At 44.8% G+C, this 14,621-nt stretch overlaps 1 protein-coding gene across 4 annotated transcripts in view; it reads right to left on the bottom strand.

Annotated features, from left to right (window-relative positions):
- LOC135921090 (protein rpi-1-like) overlaps positions 1–14,621 on the bottom strand; it is a 71,934-nt gene that overhangs the window by 46,796 nt on the left and 10,517 nt on the right. For 2 of the 4 annotated variants that reach the window (XM_065455420.2, XM_070533823.1), the window contains exons 2-5: positions 7,884–7,954; positions 5,408–5,473; positions 4,087–4,148; positions 2,590–2,649 (exon numbers count right to left, since the gene is read on the bottom strand). In XM_065455420.2, coding sequence (XP_065311492.1) covers positions 2,590–2,649; positions 4,087–4,148; positions 5,408–5,473; positions 7,884–7,929 — 234 coding nt within the window. In that variant the 5' untranslated portion in view covers positions 7,930–7,954. Of the gene's footprint in view, positions 1–2,589; positions 2,650–4,086; positions 4,149–5,407; positions 5,474–7,883; positions 7,955–10,325; positions 10,443–14,621 lie in introns of those variants that run through there. The other 2 variants (XM_065455419.1, XM_070533822.1) reach the window with 2 other exon arrangements.

The following is a 14,621-nucleotide window of genomic DNA, read 5'->3' as shown; positions in this document are numbered from 1 at the left end:
ACGAACAGCGGAAGTAAAGGCCAGCGAATTTCCATTCGTGCCGCCTCCCGCTTTAGGTCGAACTAGGCGCGCGAGAACACAGCTAACAAAAAAGCAATCAGCTATCTCGCGATGGCTGGCCTTCAAACCCACCACAGATCATTGGAGCGGCAGAGAGAAAACGTTATTTGATGAGGCATTGAGTGGGGTGGAACCCCGTGGTGGATTGAGCCTTCCGTCCAGGAACCCAGTGGCCATCATAGTACAGGACGAACTCCCATTGCTCACGCGTTTCGCTTTGTTTGAGGGAATTATTAGAAATTTTCGGCAGGCCCACGTGGTGTGGTTTGGGTCGCTCGCTCTTTCCAGAAAGGACAGCAGAGTTGATAAAGGATGGGGTAGGTGGCGTGGAGGAGCGTGAAGTGATAGTAGGTGTGGTCTGGAGTTGCCTCTAGGCCATGACTTCAGCTCTTGTGGTGTGGCGGTACCGTTCTTCTCGAACGATGCCGTCATTTCATAGTAGGTGCACAGTGCTTGTATGCTAAAGTCTTGAGGCGTCTCTTGCAGTGCACAAATTAGGTTACCTCGGGCTCACATCAGTGCATGATGGTTTACGCTGACGGTTTTGTCAAGGTGTGCTGACTATCGTGGTGAGGTGCGGGTGGTTCAGGCTGTTGAGGATATCCCATGGTTCTTTTTCTGACGTCTTTATTTCTGCAATTAATAGGCATAGCCTTGCAGCAGAAAAGGAGTGGTCCCGATGTCGGCTCTGCAAAGAGGCGGCCAGGTCGTTCCTTTTCCTTTAAAAATTCCAAAAAAGCACACCAAAGCTGGAGTGAGTCCTTGGGCCCGATTCCCATGGTCCTTTATACAGATAGCCGTTCACCTTGGCTCGACATGCTGATTGACACTCAGCAAGAATATATAGGTCCTAATTCTGTCTAGATCCTGAGATGACGAGAATAATGGCGGCCTCCTCTGCCGTGGCGACGTTGCGCATGTTCTTGAAGGTGGATACTAGTTGCTCCTGTCAGAGTCCTGCCATGCTGATTACTATGCCTTCGCCATTCGGATACATGGCCGCGTCTGTCCAGCGAGCAGTGAAGACAGTGCGGCATCCTCTTTCTATTGCTTTGGCTCAGGCTGTCCTGAGCTGTCCTTAGTCCTGAGTTTGAGGACGAGCAGCTCGGATCTTTCCAGAGAGGTTTCCAGGATGCACTTTTAGGAGTATTTGGTGACATAGTTTACCCCCGCTTGTAGCGAGTCTTGCTGTTGTCCATCCGAACCTCGAGTTGCCCAAATGCTATTGTCGTTGACATATACTGCGTGATGAAGGTGTGATATCTTCTCTAAGCTTTGAGAGGTCTGTCATGGTGATGTTGAAGACAGAAGGAGATAAGACCGATTCCTCAGGAGACCCTCTGTTTGGGACTATTTCTCTTCTGTTCTCAGGGTATCGACGCCTACAGTTGCCGTGCTGGAATTTTAAAAGGTTCCAATGCAGTTGTACGTTCATTGCCGCAATTTATTTGCGATAAGTTTTGTTTAAGATAGCCTCATGAGCTACTTCGTAAACTACGACGTTAAGGACCTGTGTTCGCGCGTGCGAGAAAACGCCGTCGCAACAAGCAGACGTCGTTTAAGCTTACACTTCCATGTTTTCCCTCCCACCAATAGAATAAGGAACAGGGGCGCGATATTATCGCACCTAATTGCACTGGATACGGGATCTTATGGAGACGCCGACGAAAACGAGGACGGCAGAAAACTTCCTGGTGTGTCGATAAAGGTCATATCGCAATATTGTATGCAATTAACATAAAAGCCATGCACCACCATGGTTTGCAGAACGAGACGGGAAACGCGCCCGCTGCAGCATATAATAAGGATGTAGGTCAAGAAAGAGCAACACTTAATTCCGTAATTGTTGGTGCGCTAATAGTACTTTCCATTAAAAACAATTTCCACATAAGTATGCACTATACCATTCGAGATCAAGTAAAATGTGCGTCGCCTTAGGGTTCCACATAAAAAGTACTGCGCCGTCCATTTTTATGTTCTCCCTTTGTGTGGAATGAGGTTTTTAGACATATTTTCCTTCTTTCCTCTCATAACAAGGTACGTAAATGACGCTAGAACTGTCTTGTGCAGAAGTATTGTGGCGACATGTGTGGACATGGCTAACTGCAAGAAAAAATTGAGCATTAACTCAGCAACTATTCAAGTGATGTTTTGGCAAGGCGCAGCTACTCAAGGCCCCTTAGGAATATGCGTCTGTACTCACCCTACGTTACTCTTACCTCATAACTTTCGCCTATCGTTTTTGCGTGAAAGAGAAATTTCCGTAAGTATATGTCTATTTGGTACCGGGTACTATAAACGTTTCTTTCTCTCTATAGTGCATCGACCGGCACAACGACTACATGCAATCAGCAAGTCGGTAAGGTTGCAGCACGCACAAGAGTAATTTACTGCATATTGTTTCACGAGTGCGCATCAAGACCAAATCGTGCCTTTTTCACCTATATTGCTTGTCATTCTGCAGAAATTGCACATAATCTGCTTTGGCAAGAAATTGCAGCATGCGCATTCGGACCTCCAAATACTCACCAATGACATTAAATCCAGTTTGATTACTTGTTGAGAGTCGGGAGCACAGGTCCAGGAAAACTGCACGCAGGGCAGATCGATTATTTGAGAAATATCAAATAACTCGTCTAACCTTACCTTCCATGCCTCATAAAAAGGGAGCATGTGTGCGCGAATAATCACACAATTATCCCGCAGGATAATTTGCCTTCTTAGTCCTATTTCAAGTAAAGATGCAAAGACGAAGTATTTGCAGGGAACCATAAGCAAACTTAAGGCCACCCCACTGCCCGAAGAGTGAAATGCAGACAAATCTCGGCACACGCAGAGCACGAACAGATAGAAGAGGTAGCAGGAAACACCCAAAATCTTTTGAAGGTGCACGTAGGAGTCGCTGCGTGCCGTGTCAACATCCCTTGTTCCTCCGACTAAGGACACTTCATGTACCGCCATCAAAATTCCGGCCGTTTATAACAGTGGTTCGATGCTGAAACAGGCACTGAGTCATAGGAATAAAGAATTTAATATTTGGTATCGTAAGTTCTCGCATCAGTAAGGCCAGACTGATGTGATATTCATATCTGCTCATAGTTTCATGACAATTCATGCATTCTCGTTGTCGTAGAACGCTTGTGAAGCGTAATCTAGTATTGCAGCTGTTTCTTTCTTGCTGTTACATTTGCCTTGAATGCTGTACAGCGAAGTTCCTACAAAATGCTTTGCCAAACATAGATTACTACAGTGTGTGGTATGTGCAGAGTTTTGAAGAGTTTTTATGCAATACAAAACACACTACACATAAGAACAGGACAACGGTCGTAATCCCAACTTACTAGCCTGCGTGATATACTTTCGTAATCGTGCGCCTACTGAGTTCACTGCGCGCATGTCTGAGGTACACAGCAGACGTACGTATCAGACATTCACTACGTGCGTATGAGATTCTTCCAAGATATGAGGTAGCCAGCCGGAGATAATATCTCTCTTAACCTTCCTGTTTTTCCTTCACCTTTCTCTCTCCAGCTCAGGCTTTTGTACGTACCTCATGAGTATGGCGCTCAAGGACGCCAAAAACAACACTCTACTCGTGCTAGGCAACTTCAACGCTATCCATCCAACTTGAGTTTACAACCTCACAACAAATGAAGGAAACGCCAGCCACTTGCTCATTCAAGAAACACACACTGAAACCCCTCACAGAACCACAATTTCCAACTAGAAAGGGGACAAGAGTATGAAGGCAACCGTGTCTATACGTTGACACCTTCAAGACCCAAGTAAGCGCCGCATGTAGAAATGCGTAATAAACACTGTGCAGCGATCCCCACATCACGAAGGTTGAAATTTTGCTTAAGCATACACGAGAATGCATCAATCAAATTCTAATGACAGATTTCTACGCATGAACGAGATAGCAAGAACCAAAAAGGCAGGGGAGGATGATATTAAATCCCTATAATAATGGAGGAGCGTGCTCAAAGGGCAGATTAGACAACACTCGAAGCGCATGCAACTCACGTTATAATAGAGTGTGGTATAAGACATGAGTGGTGGATCAGACGAGTCCCCGGAGCGGTCAGCTGAAAAGATGGTGCAAGCAAACGGAAGACAGAACACTACAATTGCTGATATTACATAACAAGAGGAAGAATACGCTGGGCCGATTCTTTAGGAGGAAGAACGCGCCCTGCCACAATTAGCATGCGGATGCAGCGACGCAGCCAGAGCAGAGGCGTAAACGTGCGCTATCCTGCACGCTTCACTTCCAGTTCCTAATGTGCGCCCATCTCCCCTCTTCCCGCTTGGGGCGCATGAAAAGTCGGCACCTGCCCTCCAGACCTTCTTGCGCGCGCGAGAAGACGCCGCTGCAACAAGCAGACGTCCTTTAAGCTTACACTTCCATGTTTCCCCTCACACCAATAGAATACGGCACACGGGCGCGATATTATCGCACTTAATTGTACTGGATACGGAATCTCATGGAGACGCCGACGAGGATGAGGACGGCAGAAATTTTCCTGGTGTGTCGATAAAATTGATATCGCAATAATCTTTGCATTTAATATAAAAAACCATGCACCAACGTGTTTTGCGGAACAATACGTGAAACGCGCCAGCTGCAGCTTACAATAAGGACGTGGGTCAAGAAAGAGCAACACAGACTCCCGTAATTGTTGGTGAGCTAATAGTACACTCCATTGGAAAACATTGCATAAAGTACGGAATATAGCATCCCGCATAAGTAAAGTGTGCGATGTGTTAGGGTTGCAGATAAAAAGTACTGCGCTGTCCTTTTTCTTCCTTGCCTTTGTAAAGGATGAAGTTTTTACACATATGTTCTTCTGATTCCGGCATGACTCTAAAACTGTCTTGTGCAGAAGTATTGCCAGGACGTGCGTGCGTATTGCTAACTGCTAGAGAAAGAAAGAGCACCTACTTATTAGCGACTGTTCAAGCGACATTTCGCTTAGGCGCAGCTGCTCCAGGTCCTCTTGCAGTATGCTTCTGTACGCACCCGACCTTACTGTTACCTCATAAATTTCACCTATCATTTTTCCGTGAAAGGCAAATTTACATAAGTATATGCCGTCTGGTAACTGGTATTATGGAGGTTCTAGCTCTCCATGCCGCGTTGACCGGCACGACGACTACATACAAGCATCAAGTCGATAAGGTTGAAGCACGCACTAGCGTAATTTCCTGCATGTTATTTCACGAGCGCGCATCAAGAGCAAATCATTCCTCGCTTGTCTATTTCTCTTGGCATTCTACAGAAATTGCGCATAATCTGCTTTTGCAAGAGATTGCAGCATGCACATTCGGACCTCCAACTACTCACCAATAGAATCAGATGGAGTGCGAAAGTCCTTACTTGGCGAAAGCCCGGAGCTGAGGTCCATGATAACTGCACCCATGGCAGAGCAAGCATTTGAGAAATATCAAATAACTCGTCTATTCTTACCTTCCATGCCTCATCAAAAGGAAGCATGCGTACATGAATAATCACACAATTATCACGCTGGCTAATTTGTCTTCTTAGTGATAGTCCAAGTACAGATGCAAAGATGAAGTATTTGTACGGAACCAGAAGCAAACTTAAGGCAACTCTACTGCCCGAAGGGTGAAATGCAGACAAATCTCGGCGCAGGCAGAGCACGAACATGTGGAAGAGGTAGGAGGAAACGCCCACAGTCTTTTACAGGTGCATGTAGGAGCCGCTGCATGCCGTGTCAACATCCCCCGTTCCTCCGACTGAGAACATTTCATGTACAGCCATAAAAATTCGGTGCATTTATGACAGTGGTTCGAAGTTGAAACAAGTGCTGAGTTATAGGAACAAAGAATCTAATATTTTGTAGCGTGAGTTCTTTCATCATTAAGGGAAGACTGACGTGATATTCTTTTTTACTCCTAGTTTCATGATGATTCATGGATCCTCCTCTATGTAGAACGTTTGGGGAGCGTAATCTAGTATTTCGGCTTTCTCGTGATGTTTAATTTGTCTTCAGTGATGTACAGCCCATTTTCTACCAAATGATTCGCATAAAATCGATTACTGCAGGCGTAGTATGTGCAGTATTTCGCAGAGTTTGTATGCGATACAAGACACACTACACGTAAGAACACAGGACAAAGGGCGTATTCACAATTGACTAGCCTACGTACGATGCTTTCGTAAGCGTGCGCCTTCTGTCTTCACTACCTGCGTATCAGGCGTACAGATACTTCTTCAAAATTATGTATGTATGTATGTATGTATGTATGTATGTATGTATGTATGTATGTATGTATGTATGTATGTATGTATGTATGTATGTATGCATAGAGAAAGGGAGAGGGAGTACGCGTTCAATGGTTGCTTTAAACCTGCAACTGACAGCGCAGAAGGCCGAAGCTTTAATCATTCACACTAGGGATCACGTCTAAAATAGAGTAAACCACTTCTAAAAAATTCCCTCATGCAGTCTAACAGTCTGAAACCGCTGGCGTGCTAGGCAGGTCACGTAGCGACAATTTACTAATAAATATCGAGCATGCGTGATGTTCCACGGGACCATACAGACAGAAGTTACGGGAGGCGTTCGTCACCAAAATTCTCTGCACGTCTCACTTCGCCCTTTATCTCTGAGGCGCATTTGTCAAAGGCGAATCGCGTGTCTTCCAACTTAGCAGCTTTTATTCCTGGATAAAAATCCTCCATATGGAGAATGGCCACCGTTATAGGCGAGTGATACATTCGTGAGTGAAATATTCAAGCTTTTGCGATCGAGTCGTATGAGACATTTTGCCTTTGTGGGTCATCAAAACTTCATCATCACACTACAGGATCGTCATCACACTACGTGAGATCTGCGTCATCTGCATGCACTGAATCATTTCGTGATTCACGTCACAATGCGCTTACGAAGTACTATGAGAAAGCTTAGTGAAAAGTCAAAGGAAAAAATGACATTTCAATCGTATTGTATTGAGCCCAAGAGTAACCGCAATAGGATTCCTAATGGCACATTCACACCGAAAGCGGAGCGGCTAAGCGGCCAAGCGGATTTTCAACGCGGCAAGGCGGTGAGCGCGCGCGCCTGTTCAGACCGGACGGCTTGCCTGGCGGCCCGCGTGGCAGCGAGGGCGGAGCATCCGGCGTTTTCGTGGCACACGTGTCGCCATCTCTTGACACCAGTCGCCCGTCCTCAACGCGCGCGCGCGAGCGTCGTCACCGCACCACCGTCTTCTGGACAACCGCTCGCGCATGCTAACCACTTGTGAAGCAGCTCGGACGAAGAAGACGAAATAGTTGGCATTCTACTCGCCGCCACTTCAGGACCTTTTCAAGACGAGCAGCAGAAAGCTCGAAGACCGCCCGCCAACACCGCTGGTGGGTCCGCCCCGCCTTGCAAGAACGAGAGCGAATTGGTCATGCCAGTGCTTTGATGCTTGTATTCAGTGTCCTTGAGTACGTCGTGTCTCTTGTCACATAGCATCGCGCAACAAGGTGTCGATCAAAAGTGCAGCGCAAAATTCAGCTGTCTCGGTGGATGCCTTTTGAGTCGGCTTGTCTCCTCGAGCCCTGGTTGGCTGCGGGAAAGCGGGAAGCTCCGGCGGGGCGGAAAAAATCGGTCCGAGAGCGATCGGGCTGCCCGCCGCGTTTTCCGCCTGCTTTGCCCGCTCGGCGAGGAGGTTTTCGCCGCTTTCCGCTTTCCGCCTGCCCGCTTTGCCTGCCCCGCCTTCGGTGTGAATGCGCCATAAGGCTCGAGTTTACAAGCAGCAGGCTAAATGTGTCGGGCGAAGTTTAGAATTTGCTTTCTGCAATTTCATACCAGCCAGCGCTAGAAGCAAAGCAACGACTGAAGAGTAGTACTTCATCTTGAAAGCCACGTATCTCTGGGAACTGCGTAGACAAAAGAGGTGTCAGTTATAGGTGGCGTAAAACGCAGGAGTAATAAGGAAAACCCGCAACTGCAACAGGATACCCAACTTACCATGCACAGTGGTCCTTCGTAGCGAAAAACGAAGATGCACTTTCGAGGATGTTCTTCACAGAATTTATAGTACTAACCAATGTGGCTCCTTGCGCTTGGCGAATGCATATTCGTAGTGCCACGTATAAACAATGCTTTATAATGCGCCATATCATGTCAGAATAAGTTTCCAACATTGATTATGAGTATAACCAGCCTACGCATTTATTAAACGCTGACGTTCGAGAGTGAAATCCATGTCATATGTTCATTTTCGCGGACAGATAAAAATAAAACGAACGCATTGAGGCTAAACAATTTAGCATTTATGTCATGTCGCTTACATGAGATCACAGGAGCTGTCAAACTGTCTAACAGTAAACAAACATGCCATGCAGGCACGTAGGCCTGCATGACAAAGATTACGGTGAGATAAATGAGACCGTTCAGTAGCGGGTCAGAAGTTTGACATATTCATAGCCCATTAGTAAAGCTTTTCCTTTTGTCAGAACACGCGGCGGAAGAGGTTATATTTTACCATAAATTTACGCAAATATCATGCAACCTTCACCTAACGTACTTGCCATCTAGACAGCGTGATGTTAGGCCTCCTATGGAATTAGTATGTCAGCTAGTTATATCGACAACCTGTATTTGAGGTTTGCTGTATTCCAGGTGGCGCCGGTCCTGTCGTTTGTGTTTTTCTTCCTGAGTCCTGGTCTTCTGCACCTTGCCTTTACTATTTCAAGCATGAACCAACTATCCCAACCAAGAGTTTTGCGTGAGCATATTTCTTCTACATTGGGCCCTTTCTTTCAACAAAGCTTTCGCACCGATCCTGCCATGTTGTGCGTCAACCTGATCACTTGCTCCTAGTCAGTGCGATTTATTTCAGATATGTTTTCAACGTTTTGTACAGAAATCTAAGGGAAATAGGCGCAGCGGCATGCATGCAGACCCCTGAGGATCTAAGGAAAACATTCCTGTGAAGTGGTCCAAACTTACAATTATTTTTTGTCCACATGCTCACCATGCAACTACAGACCTATTTCGCTAACAAGTACCATATGCAAGGTCATGGAACACGTAATTCAATCCCAAATTGCTAAATACTTAGAAAGCCACACCATAATCTACCAGTATCAGCACGGTTCCCGCAAGGGCTACTCTTGTGAAACACAACTTGCAGGGTTTGTTCATGACTTACATTCATCCGTTGACGCTGGTTTACAAGTAGACGCACTTTTCCTTGATTTCTCCAAAGCTTTTGATCGCGTTCCGCACCCCAGATTACTTCTCAAACATTTATGCCTAAACATTCACCCTAACGTCCTCGCATGGGTTAAAGATTTTCCTTCCTCCAGGCTCCAGTTCACTTCCGCTACCAACTACAATTCTTCTTTTGCCCACGTTACTTCCGGTGTCCCCCAGGGCAGCATGCTAGGTCCTTTACTTTTCTTAATATATATTAACGATCTTCCTTCTTGCGTAACGTCCTAGGTTCATCTCTTTGCCGATGATGTCGTAATTTACCGCACAATTTCCTCTGATATCGATCGCCAATGCTTGCAATCTGACGTTGATGCAATTGCCTTATGGTGCTCCAAATGGGTAATGTCGCTTAATATCTCTAAAACCAAGTTAATGACATTTAACGGCCGCAAGTCTCGAATCGAAAACACCTACTTCATTAATAACAGCACGATTGAGTCTTCCACTTCCTACAAATATCTTGACCTTCATTTCCAGTCTGACCTAACGTGGCATCACCATATAAATTTAACCCTGGCAGGTGCTAACCGCACTCATAGAAATGACACTATTTCAAAAGCGGCACGCACTTCGCAGCTTTCATGCACAAGCTTGGTTGACCTCCCGGCCTTCTGGTCTCTAACTTCTAAGTGATCCGGCGCCTACGGATAAAAGTTGCATATTGAGGAACCTATGCACGTGAGTGGGAACCATGAGCTAATTTTTCTTGTAAGTGTCAACCAGTTTCACGAGTTAAGCATCTGAAGCGGCCTATCGTTTCTGCCATGAAGAGAGCAGCGACTGTGCCCATTTCTCTTTTCACGAAATGGTGCTGCAGGTTTGCACACACCGTGCAATATTTCTTCAGTATCGGATACAAACACGTTGCGTTCAGTTCGTACAAATTCCCCGTGACTATAGAAACAAAGAAAATGCGAAAAATATACGTGACCGGAGCTTCGAAGACGAAAAATTGAAAGACATTGTATGAAGACTTACATAAATGTTACAGCACTCTGTTTTATAGACATAACGAATTTTTTTTTTTACCTTTAGTGACTCCACCTGAAAGATAAGTGAGTAAGAAACAATGTCAGCTCAGAACCTGCACTTCCCAAATCAACCTATACTTGCAGGGAAGCATTAAGTGGCCTTTATAGAGAGCATGGCGTCAGTTTTTATATCATCAGCAGGTGCGCTTAGGATACCCAGATCGACTGGTCTGTGTTAGGCAATACTCCCGAAATATCTGTGGTGACGAGTCCCTGCTTGCCAGTTTTTAGGATCAACAGAAGGCACAGAGCTTCACTTCAGACGAGACAATATTTCGCCACAGTGCTTCAGGCAAACCATCTGCTGAAACGCTCATGCTACGTCCCTAACATAAAAAAAAATGACAGGATAATAATGGCAAAAAACAAACATAGAAAGCATTTCTGGCACTTACATACCACGTTCAGTGCATCGAAAGTGAAAACGTTATGGCTAGTTCAGGTTTTCATTTTCATTATGTTACGCAATCTGAAAGTTCATCCCCAAATTAAATTCGCATTTTCTCGTGGGTAATAATGCTGTTTAAATGATTCTGCTGTTTGTAAGGGCTGAATCTAAAGTCTATCAATTTTAATTACGAGACAGCGTTAGCCTGTCCGCACGCAGATGTATTTTTGTTTACGGAATATCCAATTACCAGAGGCGTTTGTGGGCTGCAACTGCACTGACGGTGCCATCTCGCGGTGCAGAGTTTAAGTGTAGAGGACACAGAGCAGTGACCAACATTATCGTAGTTACTTGCTGGTGTAAAAGGTTCACTGAGACATGGGCGTTAAAATGCAGTCCTCCTTTCTTTATTTTTTTCTTTTTTCTGTGAGAAAGTGCACGTAACAAAATAATTTAGTTAAGATTGGGACTGGAGAAAGCATCACAAGACGGCGCTACTAGCATTTCCACTTTCATCCAAAGCTGAGGGAACCCGCTATTCCGTTAATGGTGATACATTTACGTACGAGCTAAACTCACTTTTGTGTTACTAAACAGTACAGCCTCCAAAAGCAGATATAAATGGTTCGGCGCTTGTACTCATTGAAAAAAATGGTGGCGAACTAATACCATTGGTGAATGATTCGCTAGTGTAGGACCTTAGTTCCTTTGAACATGAATGCCTAACAAATATGAAAGTTATATTTTGCCGCAAAGAAACAGCTTTATATTCAAAAGACTCTATTAGAGAAATTCGATTACTTGGGCAAATTAAAACACTCGGAGGCGTCCTCACTTTGGCATACCAGCGTGGACCGGAGTCATGAAAAAGGTTGTGATGCGTTATGACGATCCAATGTACTACTAAACTGTCACCGAAATTCGACACTGTTTCGAGAAGTAACGTAGCGTTGTATGCCGCAGACGGTATAATCCCCCATTTGTCATGTATATTTATTGCACAGGGGAACCTGAAGTATAGACAACAAATAATCTGTTTCCTACAAAGAGAACGCCACAGGGCGGTGACATGTGTGGTACAGGATCATGACATGTGTGGTACAGTTATGACATGTGTGGAGTTAACTGCGATTTCTGCAAGGGCAGAAATCGCAGTTAACTTTTCTCTGGCATACTTGCACTTGAAGGGTGATGTACACCACGAGTCTCATTTTGAACTTCAAGTCCTGCAAGCTCCGGCATAATAAATATCAGACCAGATATCGGCGGCGAATGCCGAAGAAGTTGGTATCCATGGGGATAAAAACTTCCCAATTCTAGGAAGAGCGAACAAGGGATATTTATTCACGCTTCGCATAAGACACGGTGAACCGTGTGAAGTGTGCTGCTCCGATTTCGACAGCACGCATCCACCACTTGTGTTTCTGCCCAGGAACGGGGACTACTCGGGAGGGGTACTGAGATCTGCCAAGCTACGAACGTCGTTGGCTATGGCGCTGGCTGTGGCGTTCGCTCATGGGTGGTGAGTTTGCCGCGCAACTACAGCGATTTTTACCTCAAGACAGATTCTACACCTGTATTGGAAAACCCAGCTATGACACAGGGGGGAGGGGCCGCATGAATTAGTCGTCATTTTCGCGTTCTTTTTGAAGAGACAGCATCAGTCGAGAATTAACCTGCCTTTTACAGTGTATCAAATAAAATCAGAGCCTACGGGGAGATAAATTACGCACTTCGCTGGAAACGAATGACGTATTCGGCGAACTTGCGCACATGCTTTGATGGCGTGCTTTTCTCTCACAGCGGATGTGTGCAACGCATATGTCGAAATTCTGGCGACAGGAAACTTCGGCCGGTGAAGGCTACGTAGATTCTTTCCAATATTTGTTGCATTCTTTTTTTTACATAAGCGCCGCATCACGTGGTGCAACCAGTTGCTATGGTCCTGCACTGCAGGGTATCCTCGTCGCGTTTTTCCATCTTGGCACCTGTTCTGTTGTCGACATAGGATAACCGTTTATAGAGTCTCAATATAAAAAGTGATGTAAAAAGAATGCTGCAAAATCTTTTTTTTCCTTTTTGTTGTCATTACTTAATGTGGAAATCCACGGCCGTGATGTACCACTATATTCTATAGTAAGCAGCCTGTTTCCTTTGCTCTGGATGGGTAGTATGACAGAACTGAACGGATAATTATTCATAGAACCCAGGTAGTGACGCAGCCTCAGCAGTGCACACCTGACACGACGCTTCAGAATGATCACTGTATTACGTCTAGTTTGCACAGTCTACCTTTGTAAGGTTCCATGGTTTGAACTGTACCGAAGACGGGGAAATCATGCCATGATTTAGTGGGATCACGCAGAACTATTTCGCAGTTCTCCTGTTTCCCAAGAAGGTTTCAAGTAACGGATTGCGAACGAAAGGCAGCGAGCATTTAAGGTACGAAATTCCTACACCCCCATATATGATTTTGGCTTCTAGCGCGAAGTGAAACACGGACACAGAAAGGAGCAGACAGGACGAGCGCTAACTCTCAACTAAATTTTTATTGAAACGAAGAACATATATATAGGTGAATGCAAAAACCGTAGCATAAGAACATGACAATGTAAAAAGTATCAGTTAAACATATCAGTGGGTATGGAAGTCAAAGGACAAAAATTATTTTAGATTAGTACACGTATTGCGAAGGTACTGGAATTCGCAATCTAACAGAGACAACGAAGCATGACTGACGCAAGTGTCTCCTAATCTTTTTATGTGGAAAGCCTCGATAATTTCCCTCGTGGTTTGGCATCTGTGTCTAGAAAGAATTTTCGTGTACTAATCTAAAATAATTTTTGTTCTTTGACTTCCATACCCACTGATATGTTTAACTGATACTTTTTACATTGTCATGTTCTTATGCTACGGTTTTTGCAATCACCTATATATATGTTCTTCGTTTCAATAAAAAATTAGTTGAGAGTTAGCGCTCGTCCTGTCTGCTCCTTTCTGTGTCCGTGTTTCACTTCGCGCTAGAAGCCAAAATCATGTTACCCTACCAACTCGCCCAACTGTCTATCCTTTTGCACCCCCATATATTCCATATACTGCTGTTGTTCTTTATTCTGGCGTTTCTATCTTAACAGTTATTGCAGTGCTCTTCTAAAATCATTCATCTAGCTACACACGGGACTTCTGTTTCTTCTATACTACTACACATTATCATGACGGCGTCTGCAACTACACCTAATCTAAGAAATGCAAAATTCAGTATAGAATTCATCTATTTCATCCACAAGAGAGGACATGTAAAGCACTGAAGAAGCTTGGTTTTGATATTGTGCATAGTATACGTTTACAAAATTTCAATTCAGGCAGCACTTATTTTCAATCAGACAGGATTGAACAGAGGGACTGGCTTAGAAAAGAAGAATGACCAATAACTAGCCTCCAACTCAACCATCTGGTCACTGAGAAGTGTCCGAAAGATAGGTTTCTCTATACAGATTTTACACATAATTCAAAGGCGCTCGCCTCTGTGGAAAAAGCAAGAATTATGGATGCTTTGCATGGTCAACGCTTGTAGAAAGAATGCGTGAAGATCTCAGGTAATACCTTTATCTGCGCAAGTTCAGCAGCTTGCATAACTCCTTTCAAGTAAAGCAAAAACATACTGACAAACAAGGCCGTCAGACTCCAAGGTACAACCCCGGCAATATTATTTACTTTAAGTATGCAAGTATTGCAAGCTTGGTAATAGCGCCGAAAAAACACAACACACAGCAAGCGAGACGGGACAGGCGCATCCCGTCTCGCTTGCGCCTGTCCCGTCTCGCTTGCTGTGTGTTGTGTTTTTTCGGCGCTATTACCCTCTTCTAGAAACATGCACCAACTAGCCCCCCAACAAGTTTTACTCAT

Source organism: Dermacentor albipictus, chromosome 2, assembly GCF_038994185.2.
Source record: "Dermacentor albipictus isolate Rhodes 1998 colony chromosome 2, USDA_Dalb.pri_finalv2, whole genome shotgun sequence".
NCBI lineage: Eukaryota > Metazoa > Arthropoda > Arachnida > Ixodida > Ixodidae > Dermacentor > Dermacentor albipictus.
The sequence above is the reverse complement of the archived record's forward strand: the minus strand, read 5'-3'. Positions and strand labels throughout refer to the sequence as shown.